This window comes from Cupressus sempervirens, chromosome 6, assembly GCF_028749045.1.
Source record: "Cupressus sempervirens isolate cs-2001-9-10 chromosome 6, ASM2874904v1, whole genome shotgun sequence".
NCBI classification, from domain to species: Eukaryota; Viridiplantae; Streptophyta; class Pinopsida; order Cupressales; family Cupressaceae; genus Cupressus; species Cupressus sempervirens.
In genome coordinates this window covers 273,134,791-273,157,975 of record NC_143123.1, presented here as the reverse complement: position 1 = coordinate 273,157,975, position 23,185 = coordinate 273,134,791, and the positions used below count along the sequence as shown (strand labels likewise).

The following is a 23,185-nucleotide window of genomic DNA, read 5'->3' as shown; positions in this document are numbered from 1 at the left end:
AATATGCTTTCGGAGGCCTCTAATTTTATTTTTTGGAAAAAGTTTTTTAAGATAATATTGATAATCCCCTTATTTTTGCAGTCTGATACAGATTTTGTGAGCAAATTTCTTCGTGACAATAATATTCATGCGAAGGTAAGAATTTCAATTTTTGATTTCCTTAAAATAGTTGATCTTGAGGTTCCTTTAGATTTATGTGATATTGATTGGTGTGCAGAGCTACCATGGTGGTTTAACTTCGAAGGATCGAAAACGCACACAAGACATGTTTTGCTCTAATAAGCTCCGAGTGGTAATCTGTTGAGACACTTTTCTATTGCTGTATTTAGGAGTTATTCTTAAATAGGGCAGAGTTCTTGATTATTTTTAACATGATAAGTTCTAAGCTTGATTTCTGATTGATTTTTTTGTCATGTAACATTTGCATGAGTTCTCTTCGTATAACTGATTTCTTCTTGTTAATTTTTGCTTTCATTGAAGGTTGTAGCAACTGTAGCATTTGGCATGGGACTTAACAAGAGTGACGTCGAAGCTGTATGTAATCTCTAATGCACTAGGCTGTCTCTAATTGGAATTGGCCCTGCACATTTTATCCACCTCTAGTGATTGCTAGATGAAATATTCTGTAAATTATACAATTAAATTTTAACTGTTTGTTATTATCAGTTAGCTTCTTTTGATGTCAAATATTCCTTTTAGTCACCGAAGTTAGCTTCTTTTGATGTCAAATATTCCTTTTAGTCACCGAAATGCTGCTTTTCCGGACTCATAATAGTATTTGTATTTGATCTAATACAGGTTATTCACTATAGTTTGCCTGGAAGCTTGGAACACTACGTTCAGGTTGGCATTGTCCTGAAGTGGGTTGTTGATGGTAAAAACTATTAAATTGATATAAAGGACATTTATACATGGTTTTGATGCAGGAAACAGGCCGTGCAGGTCGTGATGGTAGGTTGGCTTATTGCCATCTATTTTTGGAAGACACCACTTATTTCAAGATCCGGAGTCTTGCCTATAGGTGTGCCTTTTTTTCCTTTAGAAATTGAAGTTTGACTGTATAGATATCTTGGTCATCCTTTTAATTGATAACTAATAAATGGACGTGCTTGTAATTTTCCTACTGGCAGTGATGGTGCAGACGAATATGCAATAAATAAGTTCTTGTGTGAAGTATTTTCCTATATGAAGAAACCATCACGAGTTTGCTTCTTAAACATTTCAACTTCATCTAGGAACTTTGATCTTAAAGAAGAGGTATATAATGCAGCTTAATCTTTCTCCCATCTTTAGCCAGTTGGAACCTTCCATTTATGTTTGTTCTAAATTTGTGATTGGTCTTTTTTCTTTCATAATGACAATGTATGCGTAGTTTGGATAATTGTAATAAATCACTCAAAAAAGCAATGAACATGTTTAATTTGACATCATTAAAATATTCTTATGGCAATGTCTTAGCAAATGATCTGTCATAACTAACTCCTTGGATGGATGTCCAAAGTTTCATGTTTTCTTTATCACAAATTTAAGTGTATGTGGACTTTCTTTTCCATCTAATTTTGAGAGGTCTTGAAGTGTTCTTGTTTTCTACTCGAGCTAATTATGAATAATCATGATCAGATGAGTGACTAGTACTATCAAATGTGGGGTCCATTAATAATTTTTCCTTATTGAATTGAAAGCAATATATTGTATTTACTATTGTCACAAACATATATCTTTGATTCTTCAAACTATAAATGTTAATTTGAATCTACTAGAATAAAATGGCTGCAGGAATTCTTTTGACTTTCATATATCAGAAATTGCTCTGATAAGAATAACATGGAAGAGAGAAACTCACGTGTACTCAGCATTCTGCAATAGCAAAACAATGCTGCAAGGTTGTGGAATGACCTAAAAATTTAGCCTTGGCAAAACTCATAGTGCTTTTACTTTGGTAGACATGATTTATACATTCAAATGCAACTTTAAGCAGAATGCCACCTAAGAGAAAGTATTCCTGCATGACTAGATAAGATAAGATAAATCTATTCGTCCAACAAAAGACCACAAAGCAGGTCTAGGAGATCGCTGAGAACAAGACAAGGGGCTGGCTCAAAGCAGGGACATCAAATGGTATACAAAGAAGAGAAGCATAAATGAACACAAAAAGAGAGAGATAGACAAAAAGAGAGTGGGGAAGGGAACTCCAACAGGGAGAACCCAAGCCTGCACTACAAAATATGCACTGCCAAAAAGAACCCAAGAATAGAAGGATAACCCGAAGAACAAGCAGGGGGGATCCAGACTGCTTCCTACGCTTTCCAAGAGTGGGAGAAGAAGAAGATGACTACTGCAAGACAACACTCAACTGGGGGTTCAAGAGACGAGAATGGATAGAAGGGGGGTCACTTAGAAGCATGCATGCCCAAAGTGAACCCCAGCTAAGAAGGAGGTGATAAGCTGACAGAACTGTGCGGTGGCATGATGCTGGTGCTGTTTCTGATGCTGCAGTGAATGGTCCAGGAGCCTAATGGCCTCATTAATATAAACAGTGAGGCACCTCTGATCGCTGAATCTGCAAAATGTAGGGAGGGAGTGAACTCATTTGAAATGGCATTAAAATCTACCTCTGATCTTGTAGTATATAGGGCAACGGAAAATGAAGTGCTCCTTAGTCTCAGCCTTGTCTATGCTGCATAACTAGCAAATCCTGTACTCCCTAGCGAGCTAAAGGTCAGTCTCACTGCAAAGACGATGAGAGCCCGGTAGAAGGTTGAGTCATCTTTGAATTTAGACTGTTGAAGTACAAAGGAACTATGAAAACCTTTATTTTCATTCCCTTGACAGGTTTAAAAATTTAAAATTACAAAGGAACTTGCTGTTTTAGCAAGGAAGAATCCAGTAAGACAGAAATCTCAGCTATGGTAGCTGTAACAATTATAAATAGACTCATTGCAGCTGTTATATATATCAAACCTCTACCTTTGGTTGTAAAAAAGAAAATGCAGAAATGAGAAAATCGGTTAGGAAAAGCCAATAGACTTTAAGCTTGGCTTGGAGTCAAGACTAAACATTTTGTAGGTAGGAACCAAATGACTAAGAGCATCCAGGTTCCTTTACTCCTTATTGGCTCTGCTGCATTGAAAACTTTTTATGTTTACCTAGCACTCTTGAATATACATTAGATTCTGCAGGTTAAAAAGTGACATTAGAAATTTAGAAGTATTGAGTTTAAAGTTTCATTCTTCTTTCACGCATGTGTTAGTGCTTTATTTTGCCTCTTTTAGGACAAAGCAAAATGGAATAGCATATAAATATAAACCTTTCTTCTTGCAATTTGAAACTAAACTAAATAAAAAAAACTAATGACAATGAGCTTTAGCTTTCTAAAATATTCATAGGACAATATTGGTTTTTTAAGATAGTTCCTGTCTCTTTTTTCTAGTGTATGGGTAAATGGCTAGAACAGCACTTCACAAAATGAGAGCTTTTTGATCTTTTGACTTGATAAGAATGAGGTAATCCATTATAACTCAACAACATATGTTTTGGCTGAAAAACAAATGCCAGAAATGGTATGCATACAAGAATCAGAAATATAAAAAAGGTGAGGTTTTTTACCAACTGTGTAAAGCAAATTATGTACAAAATTCTAATAATTGCTTCATTGATATCTGTAATGTAAAGCCTACAGTACCCACCTAAGTTACTGTTTTGAGACCTTAAACCTTGACAATTTTAGACATGAAACATTTTGGTATTGGAATCGATCTGTATCTAGGATTAGAATGTACTAAATTGATTTGGTCTTACAAGCATACTGAATTAAATCACTTTGCCTTGAGGAATTTTAATGTCCTAGTCTCTTGATAGATATAACAGTATTTAAGTTCCCAACATTGGCATCAGAGCTTATTTGGCCAAGGGCAACATTGTTTTTTTGGCTTAGTAAAATGTCTTAGCCATATTTTGTTTTATTAATTATAAAATGTTTTTTACAATCTCTGTTTTGTGTAGGCAGTGGTAGGAAAGAACAGAGTGAAGAAACCTCTGGCCTGCCCAGGACTTATTCAGTCCCGATGCCATAAATCAGAAATGAATTGCCCTAGACTAGAGGGACAAGGAGGTCGTAAACCTTAATACATGTCTAGTTAGAAATGAGTTTGAAAAATAAGAAAGCTTTATAACCCGTTCTAGACCCGCGGGTGCATTAGAAGACATCAAAATGCTCCTTTACATGTCCAAGATTAAAGTGACCTAAATCTATAAAGAAAATAACTCTACAAAATCCAAGAGCCAGCTTTCGTATTGTGGCTGCTATAATGCATGAAGTTAAACCTAAAAACTTTGAATCTATCACTTCTGCCATGGTACAGGTTAGTCGATACATAATAGACAAATCTGATCATTGATTTAATTAGTTTTCAAAGCAATAATTGCATTAGACCTACTAAAATATATTAAGCTGGTGATAAACATAACTTGTCAAATACATGAGGCACACTCACAAAACAGACTATTATCTCTGATCTATGTTATCTTAGACATCATTAGTCATAAAATTACAACTAATCATTAATTCAACTCGCAAGACCCTAGAAAATCAATTAGGCTCATTAAGGGTAAACCCATCGATTGGAGAGTAAGAAAAGAAAGTATGTTAATCACTGTCAAATCAAAATCATTATCTCGCCCTAGGACATTTCTCTTTTCTCAGAGTTCATGCTAATTGGGGCATCCCTCATAGCTAGAGCTAGATGCTCGGGAAGTTGTTAAGGATAAAGAAGGACAATCCAACAAGTTTTTATTTAATAAATGCTCTAATCCGTAATTCCTATCTAATGATGACCCTATCATCGTGCTATGATGAAAAATCACTTTGAGGCTCATAAAAACCTCTGTTATCCATCCTAACTACTACCATGTAATTAGAGGAAGAAATTGTTTGATTCTATTGGCCATAGGTTTGTCTAGGATTTTACATAAAGTATTACAAATGGAGATAAGTCTGTAGTCATCCCAGCTGCTAGACTGCTCGTTCGGGATGAGGGCTATCAGAGTATTCTTTACCTCTCTTAAGAGTTTACTAAAATACCTAGTACTCTCAATAATCTCTACCACCTCTTGACCTGTGAAGGACAAACTTTTTTGATAAAAGAAGGTTGGAAACCCATCTGGTCTAGGGGACTTATCAGGGTGTAACTGTTTAAGGATTGTCTCAATTTCTTCCATTGTGAACCTTGCATTCAAATATATATTATGGCTGTCATCAAGAATTTTTGGAATACAACTGATAATAGTATCCTGAGCATCCTTGTGGGATCCTTCCCAGTTGTTTAATAGATCATTAAAATATTTGACCACTTCTTCTGCTAACCTTTCAGGATCTTCCACCACAGTCCCATCCTCTCTCTTGATAGACTTAATCAGGTTTATGTTTCTCCAGCTTTTGGTGCTATTATGGAAAAACGTAGTATTCTCGTCTCCTGCTCTAGCCAGATCTCCCTACACTTCGTGATTCCTAAGCAACTCCTTTTCTTTTGTATAGCTCATCTCATCCATCCCTTCCTTAAGAACCTTCTCATTTAGGTCTTTTAATTCCTTCTCTATCTATGTTCTAGTATAAAAAAATATTGCCAAAATGGTCCTTATTCTATTTTTCCAACTTACCCTTCAAAGCTTTCAGCTTTGGCATGAACACAAAAGCTTTGGACCTTCAAATTTCTCTCCCTTCCACCATTCCTTTAGAAAGATCATGAAGTTTAGTTCTTTAAATCACATTTTCTCAAATTTGAAGGGGCATCTCATGGGCTTGTCAATATCTTTTATTACAAGTGAAACCGAGTAATGATCTAACCCTGAGAAAGGAAGGATAGAGGCGCCTAATGCTTTATCAAAGTTAGTGAAATCTTCTCAAAAGAAAAATTTATCTAGTTTTTTTGCAATATTGCTAAATTCTAAGTGTCTATTAGTCCAAGTGTAGATTCCATTTCCTATCTTAATTTCAATCAACTCATGTCGGTAAACCTAGTCTGCAAACTCTATCAAGGTTTGGGATTTTCTAGTCAATCCTCCAAATTTCTCATTGAGGTTAAGAATGGCATTAAAGTCTCCTACAAGAAAAATATGATTAGAGAAGGCTGAAAACACATTTCCCATCTCTTCTTAAACTGTCCTTATATTTTGGATTAGAATAGGTCCATAAGTATTAATCAACATAAAATTTATGTTGTTGATAATGCTCCTAACTTCTGCTCCTATTCAAAACCTTCCACTCCTAATTATGAGGACGGATAACATCTTGGGGTTCCCAAGATTACCTAATCCTGTGGAGTTGTCAATTGTTGGCTCTCCAACCAGTTGCCATATACCTAACTTTCTACTAAATACTTCTAAATCCTCACAATCTAACTTATTTTCCTGAAACAAATAATGTTTACATTAAATATCAAAATGTGACGCTTAACTAAGCATTGTTTGTTAGGGGCATTCAGGCTCCTCATGTTTCAGGTTATGAGCTTCTTGACTCATTGGGAAGGCACTTCCCATTCCCAACATACATTACACTTATCTTGGCTTGGCCTGTTGCCTGTGAGTCTTCCTTCCTAAGGTCGCTTATGATTTCCTTTCTCTTCTCTTACTAGTCTTGGCACAATCTGCCTCCTCTTTTGCCAATCCAGTCTAGGCTAGACCGAGCTTGCGACCTCCCTCGATCTCCTTTTTTGGATTATTGCCTATATCAAAGTTTAGCTCATCCTCCTCATTGAGTGCTTAAACCACTCTCTGCAACACTTTATGACTTCTATCTTGATTGCCTCCCGAGATCAAATCCAATCCAAAAAGTTCACCTAATTCTTCCTCTGGAGCATTCAACATGGTCTCCTTAGATGGATCTATTGCCCATTCTGTTTGAATTGTACCCTTCTTAATATTTCCTAATTCCTGAGTGTCCACCCCCTTTACTGCTTTTGCTTGATGCAGGATATTCTCTAGAGATTCCTTATATTTAGTAATGTCTATATCTTGTTCTCTAGGATCAATTTCCTTCATGCCCTGTACATCCTTTGGTCATTCCCCTCCTGACACCTCTCTTTTGTGTCTTGATTACTAGTTTCCTGCCTAGTTTCCAATCCATCTTCCAACTGTTGTTCGGATGCATCCAAAAGGAGGTTACCTTTCCCTTCCACACTTACTGCTTTGTCCTCTACATTAGCTGTCCCCTTTGAATCTTTTGGAATTACATTTCCCCCATCCTTATCTCTCACTATATCTCCTTCCTCAACCTCCCTCCCTTCTAAGGTGGGTGGCTCCTTATCTAATATGGTGAATCCTCCTTGATGCTTATTCCGCCGAATCTCTATTCCATCTTTGCTTGGTGGTTGCCCGATATGGGGTTCCTCATTAATCTCCTCCTCTTATGCTAACTTAAGTATTTTGTCATAAAACCTATTTTTTATTAAGAAAGAGGATACTTTCATATTAAGTTCTATAGGTCCGATCTCCGTTATGCTAATATCTAATTTAACAATAATAACATTATTAGCTGCATGAAAATCTTCCTCTAGAAATCCTACATATTTGCCTTTTCTATTGCCTATTTTCTGAATAGTCTCTTTATTGAGCAGCTCTACTGGTAAATTTGGTAACAAGATAGCCCTAAGTTTGAAATCTTTTAAATTTGCCAGGTTAAAATTCTACTACCTATCTAAGAAGATAAAGGTTAATCCTTTAAAACAGGGAGTGTTGCCTGATAAAAAAATTCCTTTTCAATTTTTCGCTATTATAATCTACATAGAGAAAATTATCAGAAAGAATAACAATAACTACCTTTTTTTCGAAGGTCCTATTGAACCAATTAGCTATTTGCTTAATAGGGGTGCCAATGCCACTCCACTGGGCAAAGATTCTAAAGGTTTTGCTTAAGTTTTGTGCTCTTTTGATCAAGCCATCTTGAATTTGTAACATCTTCCTGCTTTCACGGGCTTTTCCTTGAATTTGTAGACTCAAGCCATTATTCTGCCCTAGCCCGTCTCTTTTCTAGAAACCTCAGGTTTATGCTGAAAGTCCTTGATATTTTTAGATCTGAGTAAATTTCTATGCTGAGAATGATTGAGCGGATCTTGGGCATGTGGCTGGGGAATTGGTTTTAGGTAGCCCTCCTTTGCATTTTGAAGGGTTTTAAATTTATTCTCCCCTCACAACGACTGAGCCCCAGTATACCTGGTTTTCTGACCCCATTTTTTGTTAGGGCTTATCCTCTTGTTTTTTGCCCTTATTGCCTTCCTCGACATTACCATAGTCCAACCTGCATCATCGGTCAGTCGTGGAGGGGGAGCCCTATTTCCTGAGTTGATTGCAGAGAGCCCAATCACATATTTTGTTTGCATAAAAAACCAGTTCTGATGATTCCATCGCTGTCTGTCAAATGTGAATGCAAGATTGCACGACCCTTTTGCCATTACAGAATGAGGGTTTTTCTTGGTGGGTTTGGCAAGAATGAATCCTTTTTATCCGTTTTAATGAAATGGTGTTGTTTCCGAATATCGCTTTTCATCCACACAATGACTGTGAATGGGTGATGCAAATGGTTTCTGCCAATTTTGAATCAAATGCACAATTCATTTGAACACGATAGTTTACAGATTGCTTGCTGACAGTGAAAATGATTGATATGCGCAGCTAATCTGGAGGTTTCTATCCCTGTTGAGCAGGATAAAACACCTCTTATTGGAGGTAAAACTTGCTACTTTTTTAGCAGAAACAATTGCTGCCATTTCACTATGGAAAAAATTGCTGCTAGTTTGATATGCCAGTTCTGTATGGAAAAAATTCATGGATTTCCAGATTTATCTGGGGCTGTGTATGATGAATTCTGAGTTTTGATACCTAAATCTGGAAGTGTTTCAAATTCTGGGAGGACTGATTTATTTGTAGAATTTTGGATTTCCAATATACCTCTGCTATTTGAATATTTGGGCCTGATTTATTACGATGAATTCTGAGCTTATTTCAATGTTCAATCAGGATCCTTAATTTTGCCAAGTCGGAAATGTACTTGCTATTAGATTTGGATGCCTTCTTAACAGTCTTGATTTGTCAAAAATAGCTCAGTGATTATTCAAACTTGGCCTGGTACAATTCGATCTCCTGTTCAATATTTTTCAAATCTTAATTGCCTCTATCCAAGTTGCTACCTTTTCCGAAGGGATTCACCCTACCATTCCTCAAATTCTATTTTCTCCTCACCCTCAAACCTTTGGATTCGGAAGAAATTCACTCTTACTTGCCCAGAATTGTTATTCTTTAAGAGAGTTTATCAAGGGCCACATTGTTTGTTGTCATAGCTTCATGTGTTTTGTGGTATAACCTTTTGACAATTTTGAACAACTGGAACAACATTCTGTTGTAGTGTTTGCAATTGCATACCTGGTTTCAATGGGTTTTCAAAAGGTCTTGTGAGAAAACAAAGCCAGTGTGTTCTTACTTGCGTGTAATTGTTAAGAGAGTTTATCAATGTAACATTTTAAAATTTCATACTAATTAAATTAATTGGAAATATCTAAAAATAAAATTCATTTCAATGTAACATAAAAGATAGTTATAACTACTTATGCATTTATATCATTTTCCTTCCATTGAAACATAAACAAGTGAATGATTAACTGAAATTAACTGCCTTAATCTATAGAAAATTTAACTAACCATTTCTTCTAACTGAATTATTAACTGAAAAATGTAAGACATAAATGTAAAGTACCCGATCTGTAGATGGATTGTGTAATGACTTTGATCCTAATTTGTACAAACCTTGCCTACCAGAGGACAGGAGAAGCATCGCCATTGGGCTTAACCTCCCAATTGTGGACCTCTAAGTACTCCCACACAATTTCTATTGAGAAAAGCCCTCCCTACCTTGGGAATCAGGCTTGGGGCACCACAGTCCAGCCATTGAGCATCCTGGTGTTAGAGTGTCGGCTAAATTGTCTGCTAGGCTAAGGGTACCTTTCATACACACCTATCTACCAACTGTTAGCACTCTGACCTTTTAGTGATCACAACAAGAAGCATGCCACTAACCTACCTTGGCCAAGGATTTGTGAGGGCACTATGTACCCGATCACCCGCTGTTCAACTTGACAACAAGAGTGACACTAGTTCTTAATCAAAAGTCATTGCTTGTTTTAGTTACTGATGATTCTTTTTGTCATGGAGTATACATAGTTCAATTATTTCATTCTCACACCCTTCATCTTGATTCTTGACCATGCTGGTCTTCCTGGATGATTCATCGGGTGGATGTATGAATAATTGTAATCACAGCCAATAATTCTACCTAATTGGCTTGGCATTATAAAGACAATTCTGAATTTTAAAAACATTATATGCGTCGCTAATCCCTCTGCCATTTTGGTGTTGGCATTACAAAAAGATATCTAAAATGTTAAGCATTCATATAAACAGCCAGTATATCTGCCATTCTGCCGTTGGCAACATAAAGATAGTTTTCTTTTAACTATCTAAGTAGTTCAGCCATTTTGGCTTGCCATTACACATTGGTATAGAAGTTTTGAACATTTACAAATCTTGATCTGCATGGTGCAGATCTCTTATCGTAGGAAGTATATTTTAAATACCGTTGTATAAGTTGCACACTTGTTCGTTATATTTAGGAAGAAACTTTCCTTAGATGAGAGAAGTTACAGTTTGACACATTCATACAATATAAAAGGAGTGAACATTGATTCATTCTTTTTCAATACAAAAGCATTATGAGAACTTCCAAATGGCTTTTGCTATGTCTCACGATTTATTTGCAACATATATTCACATGAAAACAGAGGTAATAACATGACTTGATTGTTGGTCGGCTTGCACGGTACGAGCAACACTTGTTAATGCATGGAATGCCCAACTCTAAAAGGCTTATAACTGTAAATGATTGACTATGCATTGAAGTATGAATAGATTTAAATGCAACGCCCATGGAAAAATGTATCAAATCATAGGAATATTGAGAACAAAAAAGGGATTGAAAAGAGGTAGTGACTCTATTTGCCGTGGTATGCTTTGTAAAGATGAGAAATTATTATAAGTGCTCAATGAGCTATCACAGAAAGACTTAGCCTTCTTGGCTACATGCTCAGTTATGAGCAAGACTGCAAGGGTGGCAAGAGTCACAAGATTCATGACCATCAGTTCAATGTGGCACTTAAAACTTAATATGGCCACCCACAAAGGGTTGAAAACCCTTTAGGCAGAGAGATGAGGCGCATAAAGAAAAGTGATATTCATGTTGTATCTACTTTTCATATGGCTTCCCTGGAACTTGAGTTCATCTTAGGATGCACTCGTCATTTCAGTCCTAAATCCAAAACGATAAAAAATGTAGACAAAAAAGTTATCATCAGTCTAGATTTGGAGGTGATTGAAAAGATTTTCAAGGTCCCTCAAAGTGCAGAATGTGTAGACTTATTAAAGGATACAACTCTCTACTTGTGGAATCAAAAGAAGCTAGAGTATCAAAAGCATTATGAATGCATCTTACTTGACTGTCAAGAGAAACAACTTTTCTAGATGGCCAAAGACTTTACACATATCTGACTTTAAGCCAGAATGTAAAGATTTGATTACCCTTCTCAGCCAGGTGTGTGGCCTTAAGGAATCTGGCAAATTTGAACCCTGGATTTTCAAATTCATTTTCCAAATCTATGATAATGAAGAATCCATCTTCTGGGGAGAGCTCATCAGTAGCTTTGTGTGAACAATTGCTTAAATATGGAAACTTCAACACCATTCTCTATGAATTCATACCTGGTTTATATAGCTGCAACTATGGGAGCCTTTTCAGGATTATCCACCAAGGGAGATCGCTCTCTGGTTCCCGTTTGGAATCACTATGAACAAGTCACATTGACACAGAGTAAGGTACATTATAGGAGAGTCCGAGATGCATTCTTTGGATATTTCAGATGTCGATTTGTTAAGGAGTTGGTGATTAGGAGGGTATCAGATGAAGCTTGGAACAAGGTGAGTCAATTTGGTTGCATCTTTCTATAATTCCAACTTTCACTTATCTAAGGGTTGGTTACTATAAAGGAGATCCATATACACTGCCAAGGTATCCTACTGATAGGATCATTCTGATGGAGTTAGCCAAGCAACTTATGGAGGTACAATCATATCAAAATACTCTACATAAGCCAAGTTTCGGTATCACTACTGCTAAGCCTTTGGTGATTGGGCGATATATGCTCAACTTAGTATACAAGGCAAAAGACATGGAGACAAAACTTTGACTGATTACTATGAAGAAGTTCAAGGCTAGGTATGATTTTGATTATCGAGGTTTGAATTCAAAAATCAAGAGAGCATTCACTCATGTTCATTGCATGGAGGATGTATGGATTGATATGCGCACGGAGTTGTATATCATGAAGATGGATTAGTGTAGGCTCGCCTTGCAGCAGATCATTAATCTCAACATGCTTGAGATTCCACCCAATTTTCAGGCAAGAGACAATGACAGCATTCTAGATTTGGAATACCATCAGGTAGGCTTTGACAAGCGTTGTCCATATCCCATCAATTGGCAACACAAGGACTGTGTCTCTATCTTTGATAGATTCTAGTCCATCTTGGCAAATACCAACAAGTGGCTAAAGATCAACCGTCTAAGCAGGGTATATCCTAAGCTCGAGTTAGATTGCAACAGTTCTGGATCAGTTGGAAGGACATCTAAGATGGAGATTATAAGCCAAGATGGTGCATCTGCTTCAACACCTAAGAAATCTCTCAAGATTAAGATCAAAGGTGGAAAAGGGTCGAAGTCATCTCAGGAGCCCTCTCAAGCACCAATTCAGGAAGAAGCTGAAGAAGAAACTGCATCTGAAGAAGAAAATTTGATGAAGAGGAAGAAGGAGAAATCATGATAATTTCTCCTCCAAGGCCACCAAATGCTCAAAGACTGCCTACTCAGGAGGAAACTCTTTTGGATAATGTAGACAACAACATGGATTTATTCTCCACTGTCTTTACATCTACCTTAGAAGTGAACATGTCATCTTTTCCTATCTCTTCCGCAACTCCTCCCATTCTCACGATAGAACAATGTGAACACTTGGGAGATATTTTTAAGGATTTCCCAACCCTCACAAAAGGACAAGTTTCCCAACTTGACACTTCAATTGCTGGTTTTGATATGTTCATGATGGAATCATCTCAACAAGTACCTATGGATTCAACTGTACAAACTGAAGCGTGCACAGTTACAATTGAAATACAATCTAGATCAATGTCTACCATATCCACTGTTCCTTTTTCAGTTGATGAGTGTTTTAGTTTGCTTGCATGGTTGGGAAAGATTACCATAAAAAGGAGGAAAGTAGTGTTGCCTCCAGATAATTTGCCTATCGAGAGGATCAAATCCAAATCTTTGAAAGACAAGATTGTTTCAAGAATAGTGGTTGGGCTTGAGAAAAGCAAACATGTTGAAGTTGCAGAGCCCCTAGTGGATAAACCAACCAAGGAACTTAATTGTTCAGATTATAAGATCACTAGGATTGATCTTGGTAAACAAACACTGCTGGGATGTTTGCAAGATGCTCAAGATGTACTTGCTAATGTGTGTAGAAGCAATCATGAGCTTTGGAAAAAGAAAAATTAGCTTCAAGAAAAAGTCACTTGCCTAAATGAGGTTATTCAATAACAGTCATCATAACCTACGGCTACCACTTCTCATACAACTAAGGAGGAAAAACTAATTGAAGTAGCCAAAACTTGGTTTGGAGAAGTTGTCTCAGAAGGAGTGCATGCCATCAAAAATGTAGTCAGAGTCCTTGAACGCATTAGAGCAATTGAAGAAACTATACACGACTTGATTATTTCTATGATTCAAGAAGCCAACACTCTAAAAGAACTTTTGGTAGATTGGGAGGAGATAGCCAATACTGATTTGGATGGCATGGTGGCATGTGAAGACATTCTGTCTTCAAAGATGTTGTACAGATGCCAGGGTCTCATGGGACATGAGGAAGAGACATTGGGAAAACTATTGACCAAATTGTGGGCAGCCTCTGAAACAAATCTTATATGCAATTTGGAAAAAAATAGGATGCATTGTTCTCATCGGACATGATAATTTGCTTTCAGTGGAAGAAATGACTTCAGAATACACAAACAAAGTCAATGTTGAACTTGATTATGGGAATCTGGCTCACATACAATGAATAGATTTGCAACATATAAATCAATGGCAAAGCATCTACAAGATTCGATTGCAGCAAACTACAAGATTGTAAGATCAACATACACTGATACAGTCAGGATTGAGGCCGTATCAAAATCGATGGAGATTTCAAATCTTCCTACAGTGCATGGCTGCATTGCCAAATACAAGGCACTTTAGAATAATTCTTAGGATTATTCCCTCTACTTCCTTCTTCTTTCTTTATTTTCATGCATGTAGTTAGAGAGAATTATTGCATGAAATTGTGTAATTACATGATAATACGATTTGCATGTCCTTACATGTAATCTAATAATTTCTCTCCTTAGTTAGACCGGGTCAAAGTTGGTCGAGTTGCTCCCACTCTTTTCTTCTTTTTCTCAACTACTTTGCCTCTATAAAGGAGTGCCCCTTCATTGTAAAAATCATCTTTTGTTGTATGCAAGAAAGCTCTGCCAAACTTGTGCAAGCATAACTTAGATTGTGTAGTATGAATGTGGGAGAAAAGTGAATAAAAGAAGCAATTGGATTCGAATCTTTGACTGGAAGAATTTATGATAGAGAAATTAGAAGCTTTGACTAAAATTTGTGCCTATTGTCTTTTATTCATGTTATTATTGTGTGTTCAATAATAGAGCATAGTCTGCTAAGAAGCAATCAGAGCCGAAGCTTTGACTGGGAGCGGTTGTGGTAGTATATATAGACTAGAATCTTTGACTATAGCTTGTGTTACCATCTAAAATTCATGAAAAATAGTTAGAATTTCCCTACTTTTGGAAGACTTTGCACCCCAATGGTAGAGGTTTTTCTTATAGAATAGATTAAAATTAAAAATAAGTTATAGAATAGAGATCATCTACTTCTGGAAGTCTTTGCGTCCCAATGGTAGTGATTTTTCTTATAATTTAGATAAACAAGACTTAGAGCCAGACCTGCGCTTTCAAGTAGCCTTTGAGTTGGTGTTGATTTCTTGGTATCACTGTTTCTAGCTACTAGATAGAAGTGTAGTTAGAGATTTCATCTTGCCCATTACTCGCTCCACAGGTAAGTGGATTCTTTCTTGAAATTTAAGAGGAAAGAATATTTGTAACTCCTTTTACAAAATGTCTCAATTTCTTGCTTACCTTGAGTTGGCCCAAGGAACAATGAGAAGGGGGAGCCTTCCCTTTAAGGTAGGAGAGACTTTGTATCATACGCTGTGGCTGGTCATCTTATTTTGCGACTAGATTTTACCCAAAACTGTCGGTTGCAAAATATCCACCCAATAGGTCTTATATTATGTGGACATATACATACACCTAATTCACGCATACATAAATACACATGTATATATATGCAAGTATACATAGATGATATGGTACTATTGCACTAAGGCATGGCAAATACATGAAGCTCTGAGATCATCAAAATCATAAGCTAACATATTTTAATTAAATATTTAGTGATTATTCTTAGTAATGCATATTTATCTACCAGGTAGCTTATGGTAGTCCTTAATATAATCTTGCTTGCCTAGTCGTTTTACCTTCTTAAGCTTGGTGGTTAGATTTCTACTTGTCGACTCATAGGTGAAGTGGTGTCCCTCACTTGATTCCTTTCTTGGCAATACTTTCTCCCTTCAACGTGCTCCCGCAAGAAGAATTTCTCCACGATAATATCATATTGCTCAAATAATCACAATTCACTATAACAAGTTATTGATTATAAAAACATCGTTATGGCTAATTACCATTTCACTTCTCGTGAACAAGTAACCATCTTTCCATTACATTCAAATAACAATTTAACAGCATCATAACGAATAACCAACATGCCATCTTCATATGAAATCCTAACGATTAACTATCTTACCATTTCACATGATCATAACTAATTTTAACTGTCAACTGACTTCACATGAAAGGACAGCGACTATATATGAAATTTTAAAAGTAGGCAAAAATTGGGATGTAATAATCAAGGGGCACATTGTTTGTTTGTCATAGCTTCATGGGTTTTGTGGTATAACCTTTTGACAGTTTTGAACAACTGGAATATCATTCTGTTGTAGTGTGTGCATACCTGGTTTCAATGGGTTTTCAAAAGGTCTTGTGAGAAAACAAAGCCAGTCTGTTGTTAGAATAGTGATGAACATGTCAAGGTATTATATTGACAAATTCAATGGTTAGAACAATAGTTGGAAAGCTTACTGAATACTTGGTGAGTTGCTAAATTTTGCTGGATGGTTAAAATGAGTACTCACAGTGTAAACTCAGGGGTTGGAGGAGACTAGTTTTCTGCAAGTTGCAATGGGCCTGCTGTTTTTGTTTAAATTCAGTACTCAGAGTAAACTCATAGGTCAGAGAAGTAGTTTTCAACAAGTTTCTTGTGATGTCCCCTATCTGAAAGAGGATTTAATAAATAAATAAATAGACAAATAAATAATAATATAAGTACTTTTAAACGACATATTGCCAATTCCAAATAATAGCCCCCACGAAATTGATCTAATATTGAGATTAAAGCAAGTTCATCAAGAAGGGAAGGAGCGATTAAGAAGGGAAAAGAAACAATGATTCTAATATGTCGACTTAAATATAATTAAATTTGGACAAGGACAACAATAGATGTTTAGGCAGCAATTAACAAGTATGAATATCTTGCCGACACAAACAACAATTAGGAAACATGTAAAAGAAACATGAACAAGATCATCATCATTACATGATGACAATGGCATGTTTATAGAGAGTAATGTTTCTATTGTTTGGTAGATGTGACCTCCTTAGTGGTGTGAACTTTCTTTTGTGTTAACAGAAATTATGATAATCACCATTCATCCAAGGAGTGCAATGTCGACTAAGGGGTGGTGTAATTAAGACAAACTGCAACAAACACACCGATCAAGCTAATGGAAAGTGATTCACCTATTCCACTTTCTATCGATGCAAAATGGAATGTTCTATGTCCTTGGACATATCCAAACTCCAACTTTGTGTCTGCACCCTCTGTTACACCAAGTTGCTCAATTGGCACCTTAAGAGCAATTTTGAAATATTCATCTTTTGTTTTAGGTAAGGAGGCTATGCTTGGAAGTCTTGTATTATTGAAAACTTTTTGTTTCAAGGTGCAATTCTTAGAACTGTATAAAAGAAGCAAGATTTTCCAAACTTTGTGTTGCAAATCTTGAGATTAGATGTTTTCTTATGTTGCATTGTTGGAAACCACAACCATTACAAAATCTTTCCCATAATAAATGTTGGGAAGCACAACCATTGTAATTCTGCAAAGTTGTTGCTAAACATTATTCTCCATATACTTGGCCTTGATTACGTGGCCACAACACTAATTGTGCATCATTTCACCACACCACGCGAGTAACCAGCCATGTAAGTCACCATTTTGAATATTATACTTAAGGTGAACACTAAGGTATTTGAAATATTGCCTGCAATAAACATTTTAAAATTATACCCCATTCTGACACCTTATTCCATGATATGAGTTATGCTAAATCAACAAGATCTTGGACATAAAGTAACATTCCATAACACGGATCAACATTTTCTTTCTCCCTCAAATAGAATCATCACAGTAGTAGGAAGAACCCCTTTGTCTCGCCAACATCTTAGACCGATAAGCTTTAGCCCACGAGTAACCAACACATCAGCCATAGCATTTCCTTCTCTATAGGTATGGCGAATAGCAAAACAATCAAGGCCCATCAACATTTTTTTTATAATCCATCACACCATTAGAAGAGCATTTGATTTTAGCTAGTCCTTGAGCAACGTCAATAATAATTTGGAGACCTCAAGAATAATAGCCCTTGTACCAATAGATGGAGCAATGCCTATACATTAAACTTGATTATCAGCAAACCCCTCCAGATGACTCGAGTAGGTTGTCATCAGGTCCCCCAAGGATGTACAAATTGCACCTCCCCATGCTGCTAAACCATTTCTAAAAGCACCAACAAAGTTCAACTTACACCAACCTTAATCTAGAGGTTTCTACCTAGTGTTTTTTTTAATGAGTCTTTTTGAATTATCAACTTTAGCATAAACATTAGGTAAATCTTAGTTTCAAGCCATTTTGTGGTCAAAGAGAGTAGATTGAAACTTAGGGTTCTTACACTTGGTAACTCACAAATTATCAGATTACATAGGAAGAAATTTGAACATTGCTTCCACAAGGTTCTCAACCTCCCCAAAGTTCCTATTATTTCCTTTTTTTTCTCCAAAAACTTCAACAAACATGAGGGGGGATTTGTCTTTATAAGTGTTTAACAAATGGGTTCATTGTAGGTCTTTTCCAATCTTCAATAAAACTGATCCAAACCACAATTAAAAACCGAATTGGGATCAAGCTTCTCCAAAACCAACCGCCAACGATCTTTAGCAAAGTGGCAATGCAGTAAAAGATGGGGAACAAACTCCTCTTGCTTACACATTATGCACATAACGCATCTATTAAGGAGTTGGAAGCCCCTTTGCTGAGATTGTCCAGGGTTAAAACTTAAAATCTTATTGTGTAGAGTTGTCCACTAAAAAAGGTTAACTTTGGGAATCCATAAGGGATTACACACCTTACCCCAACAATTAGAAGTGGGCTCCTCCTTAGATAACAAACTATAAGACAACTTCATAGTGAAATCACTCTTACGATCTCTCTTCTAGATAAATTTATCTTCCCTAGGGAAGAAAGGAATTTTAACGCTATTGATAATTCCCATAAGATCACAAGATTTGTAAAGCAAGTATGGGTGTTCCCAACTACATTGGGTGATGTTCCACCTCCTCCAGGGAAATGTACTCTATAACTCTGCTGCCTATTTGCATTGATTTGCTGCCTCAAAATGGCCCAGCTTTTCCTCACCACCCTTCCCAAAACCTGATCCTTCTACCTTCCTCAATCTGCCACTTTAAACTAGCTTGGACGGTATCCTTGCACTTCAAAATATTATTCCAAATTTTAGAGCCAGTGGAGATAGCTGAGGTACCGATAACTTTATGGAAGCTTTTTCAGAGTTAAGATATTTCACCTTTCTAAATCTACTTCATTATGTCTTCTGTAGGGTCATCTTCTGACCCAACTTAGCAATCGAAGCTTATGTTAAGGACGATATTCCTCCCAACTCCCAAATCGCCAAAATGCTTAGGCTTACAAACTGTGTCCCAGTTGGCCAAAGCTCATTTTTTTTTTCCATACCTGACCACAAGAAGGAGCATTGGTGTCTTTCCAATTTCTTTGCCGTAGTCCGTAAAATTTTGAATAAGGAAAGGGACAAAACAAGGAAGCCTTGGATAGAGGCTTTGATTAAGTGAAGTTTTCCCACACTACTAAGGAGCTCACCTTTCAACCACTAATTTTTCCAGCATGCTTTCTAAAATGGCATTCCAATAGGATGGGGTGACATCCTTGATAGTAAGGGGAGGACCCATATAGGTGCTCGAAAGCTGAACACTTTGACAACCCAAGATATTCTGGACTCTAACTTGTATGTCCTCTTTAGTATTGAAGAAATGATGTTGACCTGAAACCCTAACATAATTAGTAAGAAATGTTTTCCATTCCTTGGCCTCTACAACGGAGCTCTTCCCAAACAAAATTGTATCGCCCACAAATTGCTGTAAAATTGAGTGTAGGAATAACTTTCACCCCTTTAATTCTACTCAAGGGAGCCATATTAAGAAAAATCCTACCTATCACCTCAAAAATCATAATAAAAAGATACAGGAGAGGGAGTCCCCTTGTCTTACCCTTTTCTCAGTATGGAAAAAACCCTTAGGGATACTATTGAAAAGGATGGAAAATTTAATAAATTCACACATTCCCTGATTTGGTTGGTAGCCCTTGCATTAAATCCCATTCTAGATAAGACTAAAAATGAGCAAATCCCATTTGAATTATTCATAAGCCTTTTAAATATCCACTTATAGAACTATACCTTGCAATCAACACTTTTCCAAAGAGTGAATAATTTTGTGAGTTGAAACAACAGCATCTAGAATTTGTCTACTGGGGACAAAACCCTTCTGACAACCACCAATAACCCCATCAAGCAAAGGCTTAGTTTTCTTAAACAAATGTTGGAGAAGATTTTGTAATGGCTTTTACAAAATCTAATGGGTCTAAAATCAGCCAACTTAATAAACTCTTGAACCCTAGGCACCAAAGCAATAAAAGTGTTGTTAGTTTCTTTTGCCACTTACTAGTCCTCAAAAAATCCTTCATAACCATAGTGATATCATAACTCACCACATCACAGAACTCATGAAAGAAGGCTGGGGGGAAGTCATCTGGCCTTGGTACCTTAAAGGCACCCATTGAGAAGACAACATCCCTAGTTTCCTTTGTAGAAACCTGGGCAAAAATCTGTTCATTATCCTTGTGATTAATTGTTCCCGAGAGAGAGTCAAGAAGTTGTTCCTCCAAGCAACACAAGTTAGGAAGGCCAGGATCACTATAAGCGTATCTATAGTAGTTAGTAGCTAAATCCCCCATCTTAGCATCTCCTAGATTTTTTGATTGTGATCATTCAATAAACATTCTATCAACTTCCTCTTTTTGTGCTTGCTAGCCGATATGTAGAAAAAAGGAGAGTTCCTGTCACCCTCCTTCATCCATTGCACTCTTTACCTTTGCTTCCAATAGATTTACTCCCTTCCAAAATTCTCCTTCCATTTCTTTGTGCATTGTTCTTCCTCACTGTGAAGATATTGAGATTGATCCCTCTAGGCCATTCAATCTTGAAGAGCTTCCAGCCTAGCAGAAATTTCCTTTTTCTATTTGAAGATGTTAATAAAAGCCAATTTGTTCCATCCTCTAACTTTTTTCTTTGTAAAGTCTAATTTTTGGGAGACTTTGAACAACGTTGTTCCCTGGATAGGGTTATTCTGCCAGTTTTGAATGCAATTTTTGAAGTTCGGGTGAGAGGTTCACATAATTGCATATCTAAATGGTAGAGGTCCAAAGGGGGGCCTATCAATATGATGCCAGAGGAGAGGATTATGTTTCGGAATAGTTTTGGGAAGAGCCTTGAGGGTGGCATTACATGCCATATCTTAGTTCGCTAAAACAATGAATCGATGAAGCTTGACTTATATGAGATCACTTACCCTCTTATTATTGGACCAAGAGAAGGATTGACCTTGTAGGTCAATTCTATACAATCCCATTGAATTAATGAAATTAAATAAATTAACCATGTTATTAGAGTAATCCATCGTATCCCCAAGCTTCTCAGAGGGAAAGATGGGTGAGTTAAAGTCCCCTTCCACCATCTATATGGAATTTTAGTCGTTAGTAATAAGGCGAGTGATATCATGCCAAACTTTCCTTCCGATGTGGTGTTGGGAGCAATTCATATTAACCAAATTCCACATAAAATTGCTTGTGGAGAAAGAAACATCTAAGAAATTAAAAGAAAAGGAATAAACCCCCCCCCCCTTAGTTTGCTAGGACCCCACATGGTAACAACTCCTCTAGAAACCCCATTGGCATCACTATTAAGATATGAGGAGCCAAGCCAAATCATGTCAGGTGTCAAAGAGAAAGTCAGAGTGGTCACATTGTATTTTAGAGTTATTAAGGCCCCTCATATTCCGTGAAATAAATTTCATTTATTATATTTAGGATTGACATCTAATGTCTTTTGCCTCCCATTAGTGGTTTCCCTGCTATCTCCTTATGTCTTAAGAATCTCGCCTAAGGCCAACCTATTTTAGTCTCGGAACCGATATTAGCTTTTTGAGATCTAGTTTTCTTATTCTGAATCATCCAATCCTACACAAAATGGTAGCTCTAAGGGAAAAATCTTGTTTCTCCACCATAGAGGTCCCCTATTTCTCCTGAATTGTCTCTTTATCTTATTCCTTTTGCTTGTCTTTTGGAGTTCTTGTTTTTTAAATACTTAGGCCTACTAATTGAGCAATATCCTCAGTTGCACCATCTTTTTCAGAACTAGTCCTATCCATTACCAGGAGGCAAGATATCCTCAGAGGTATTCAGAGGTATTTAGGGGCTCAACTTATTTCAACTTTGAGGTAGGGGAAACATCCCTCCGTAACTTATTCACCTTTGGATTAAAGGGGATTTCTTCGCCCTCCAATACACTCTTTACAAATGCTTTTTGCAGTGCAAGGAACCACCCTCAGTTTCTAGCACCTTCTAGGTTCTTAACTGGAATGCCTTTTGGGGAGTCCATTATGCTCAATAAATTTTATGTGAAAGGGTAAACACCAATCCCCAAGGGTTCTCCCTCATGACTTTTAATGTGAGGAGGGGTAGGGCATTCTCCTTTAGCATAGGTTCCTTGGCAAAGGTATTCTACAATCAGCTATAACATGGTCTAGTTTAGAACATTTTTGGTATTAAACTACAACATCCTCAAACACTAGAGCTTGGGTCAGTTTCTTAAGTTCTGAACGTAAAGTAATGAAATCGGGAAGAGTATTGTTAATTGCTACATTTACACAAAAGCTAGTGTAAACTAACCTGGATTTGACTTTGGCGACCATAGTAGAAGTCACATATTGCCCAAATGTATTCCTGACCCATTTGAATATATGCTCATCTTGAAATTCTAGTGCGAGTCCAGTGAGCCTAACCTTGACAAGAGTTGTCTTTTGAAAAACCTTCGTTGGGTTGAAACCGTGCTTCCACTTACATAGAGTTAGACTGAGTTTTCCATAAGTGCAAGAGCTCGTAAATATCTTAAGCATGTCCTCCTTCGTGGTGAACTTAAATAGGAAGAGGCCCCTTGGATTGCACTAGTCACCACACTACCCTTCAAGCTCAAGAAGCCATTACCCACCTCCTAACAATATCAATGGTTGGTCTGAAAGAGAACAATCTTCCCACAAGGGTGAAATTTATAGTTGAAACAAAACAATCCATAACCGCATTTGGGAGTCGAATTTTTGTTCCTTCATCCATCTTTACATATTCAGGTGTGGGGTTGATGACTTCCTGTTCGTGGGACCCAAAAACAAG

At 36.9% G+C, this 23,185-nt stretch overlaps 1 protein-coding gene across 1 annotated transcript in view; it reads left to right on the top strand.

Annotated features, from left to right (window-relative positions):
* The window catches only part of LOC149552286 (DEAD/DEAH box RNA helicase family protein), a 182,159-nt gene that overhangs the window by 69,696 nt on the left and 89,278 nt on the right, over positions 1-23,185 (top strand). The window contains exons 7-12 of the mRNA XM_089787805.1: positions 82-135; positions 218-292; positions 481-534; positions 799-843; positions 927-1,021; positions 1,131-1,257. Coding sequence (XP_089643931.1) covers positions 82-135; positions 218-292; positions 481-534; positions 799-843; positions 927-1,021; positions 1,131-1,257 — 450 coding nt within the window. The remainder of the gene's footprint in view (positions 1-81; positions 136-217; positions 293-480; positions 535-798; positions 844-926; positions 1,022-1,130; positions 1,258-23,185) is intronic.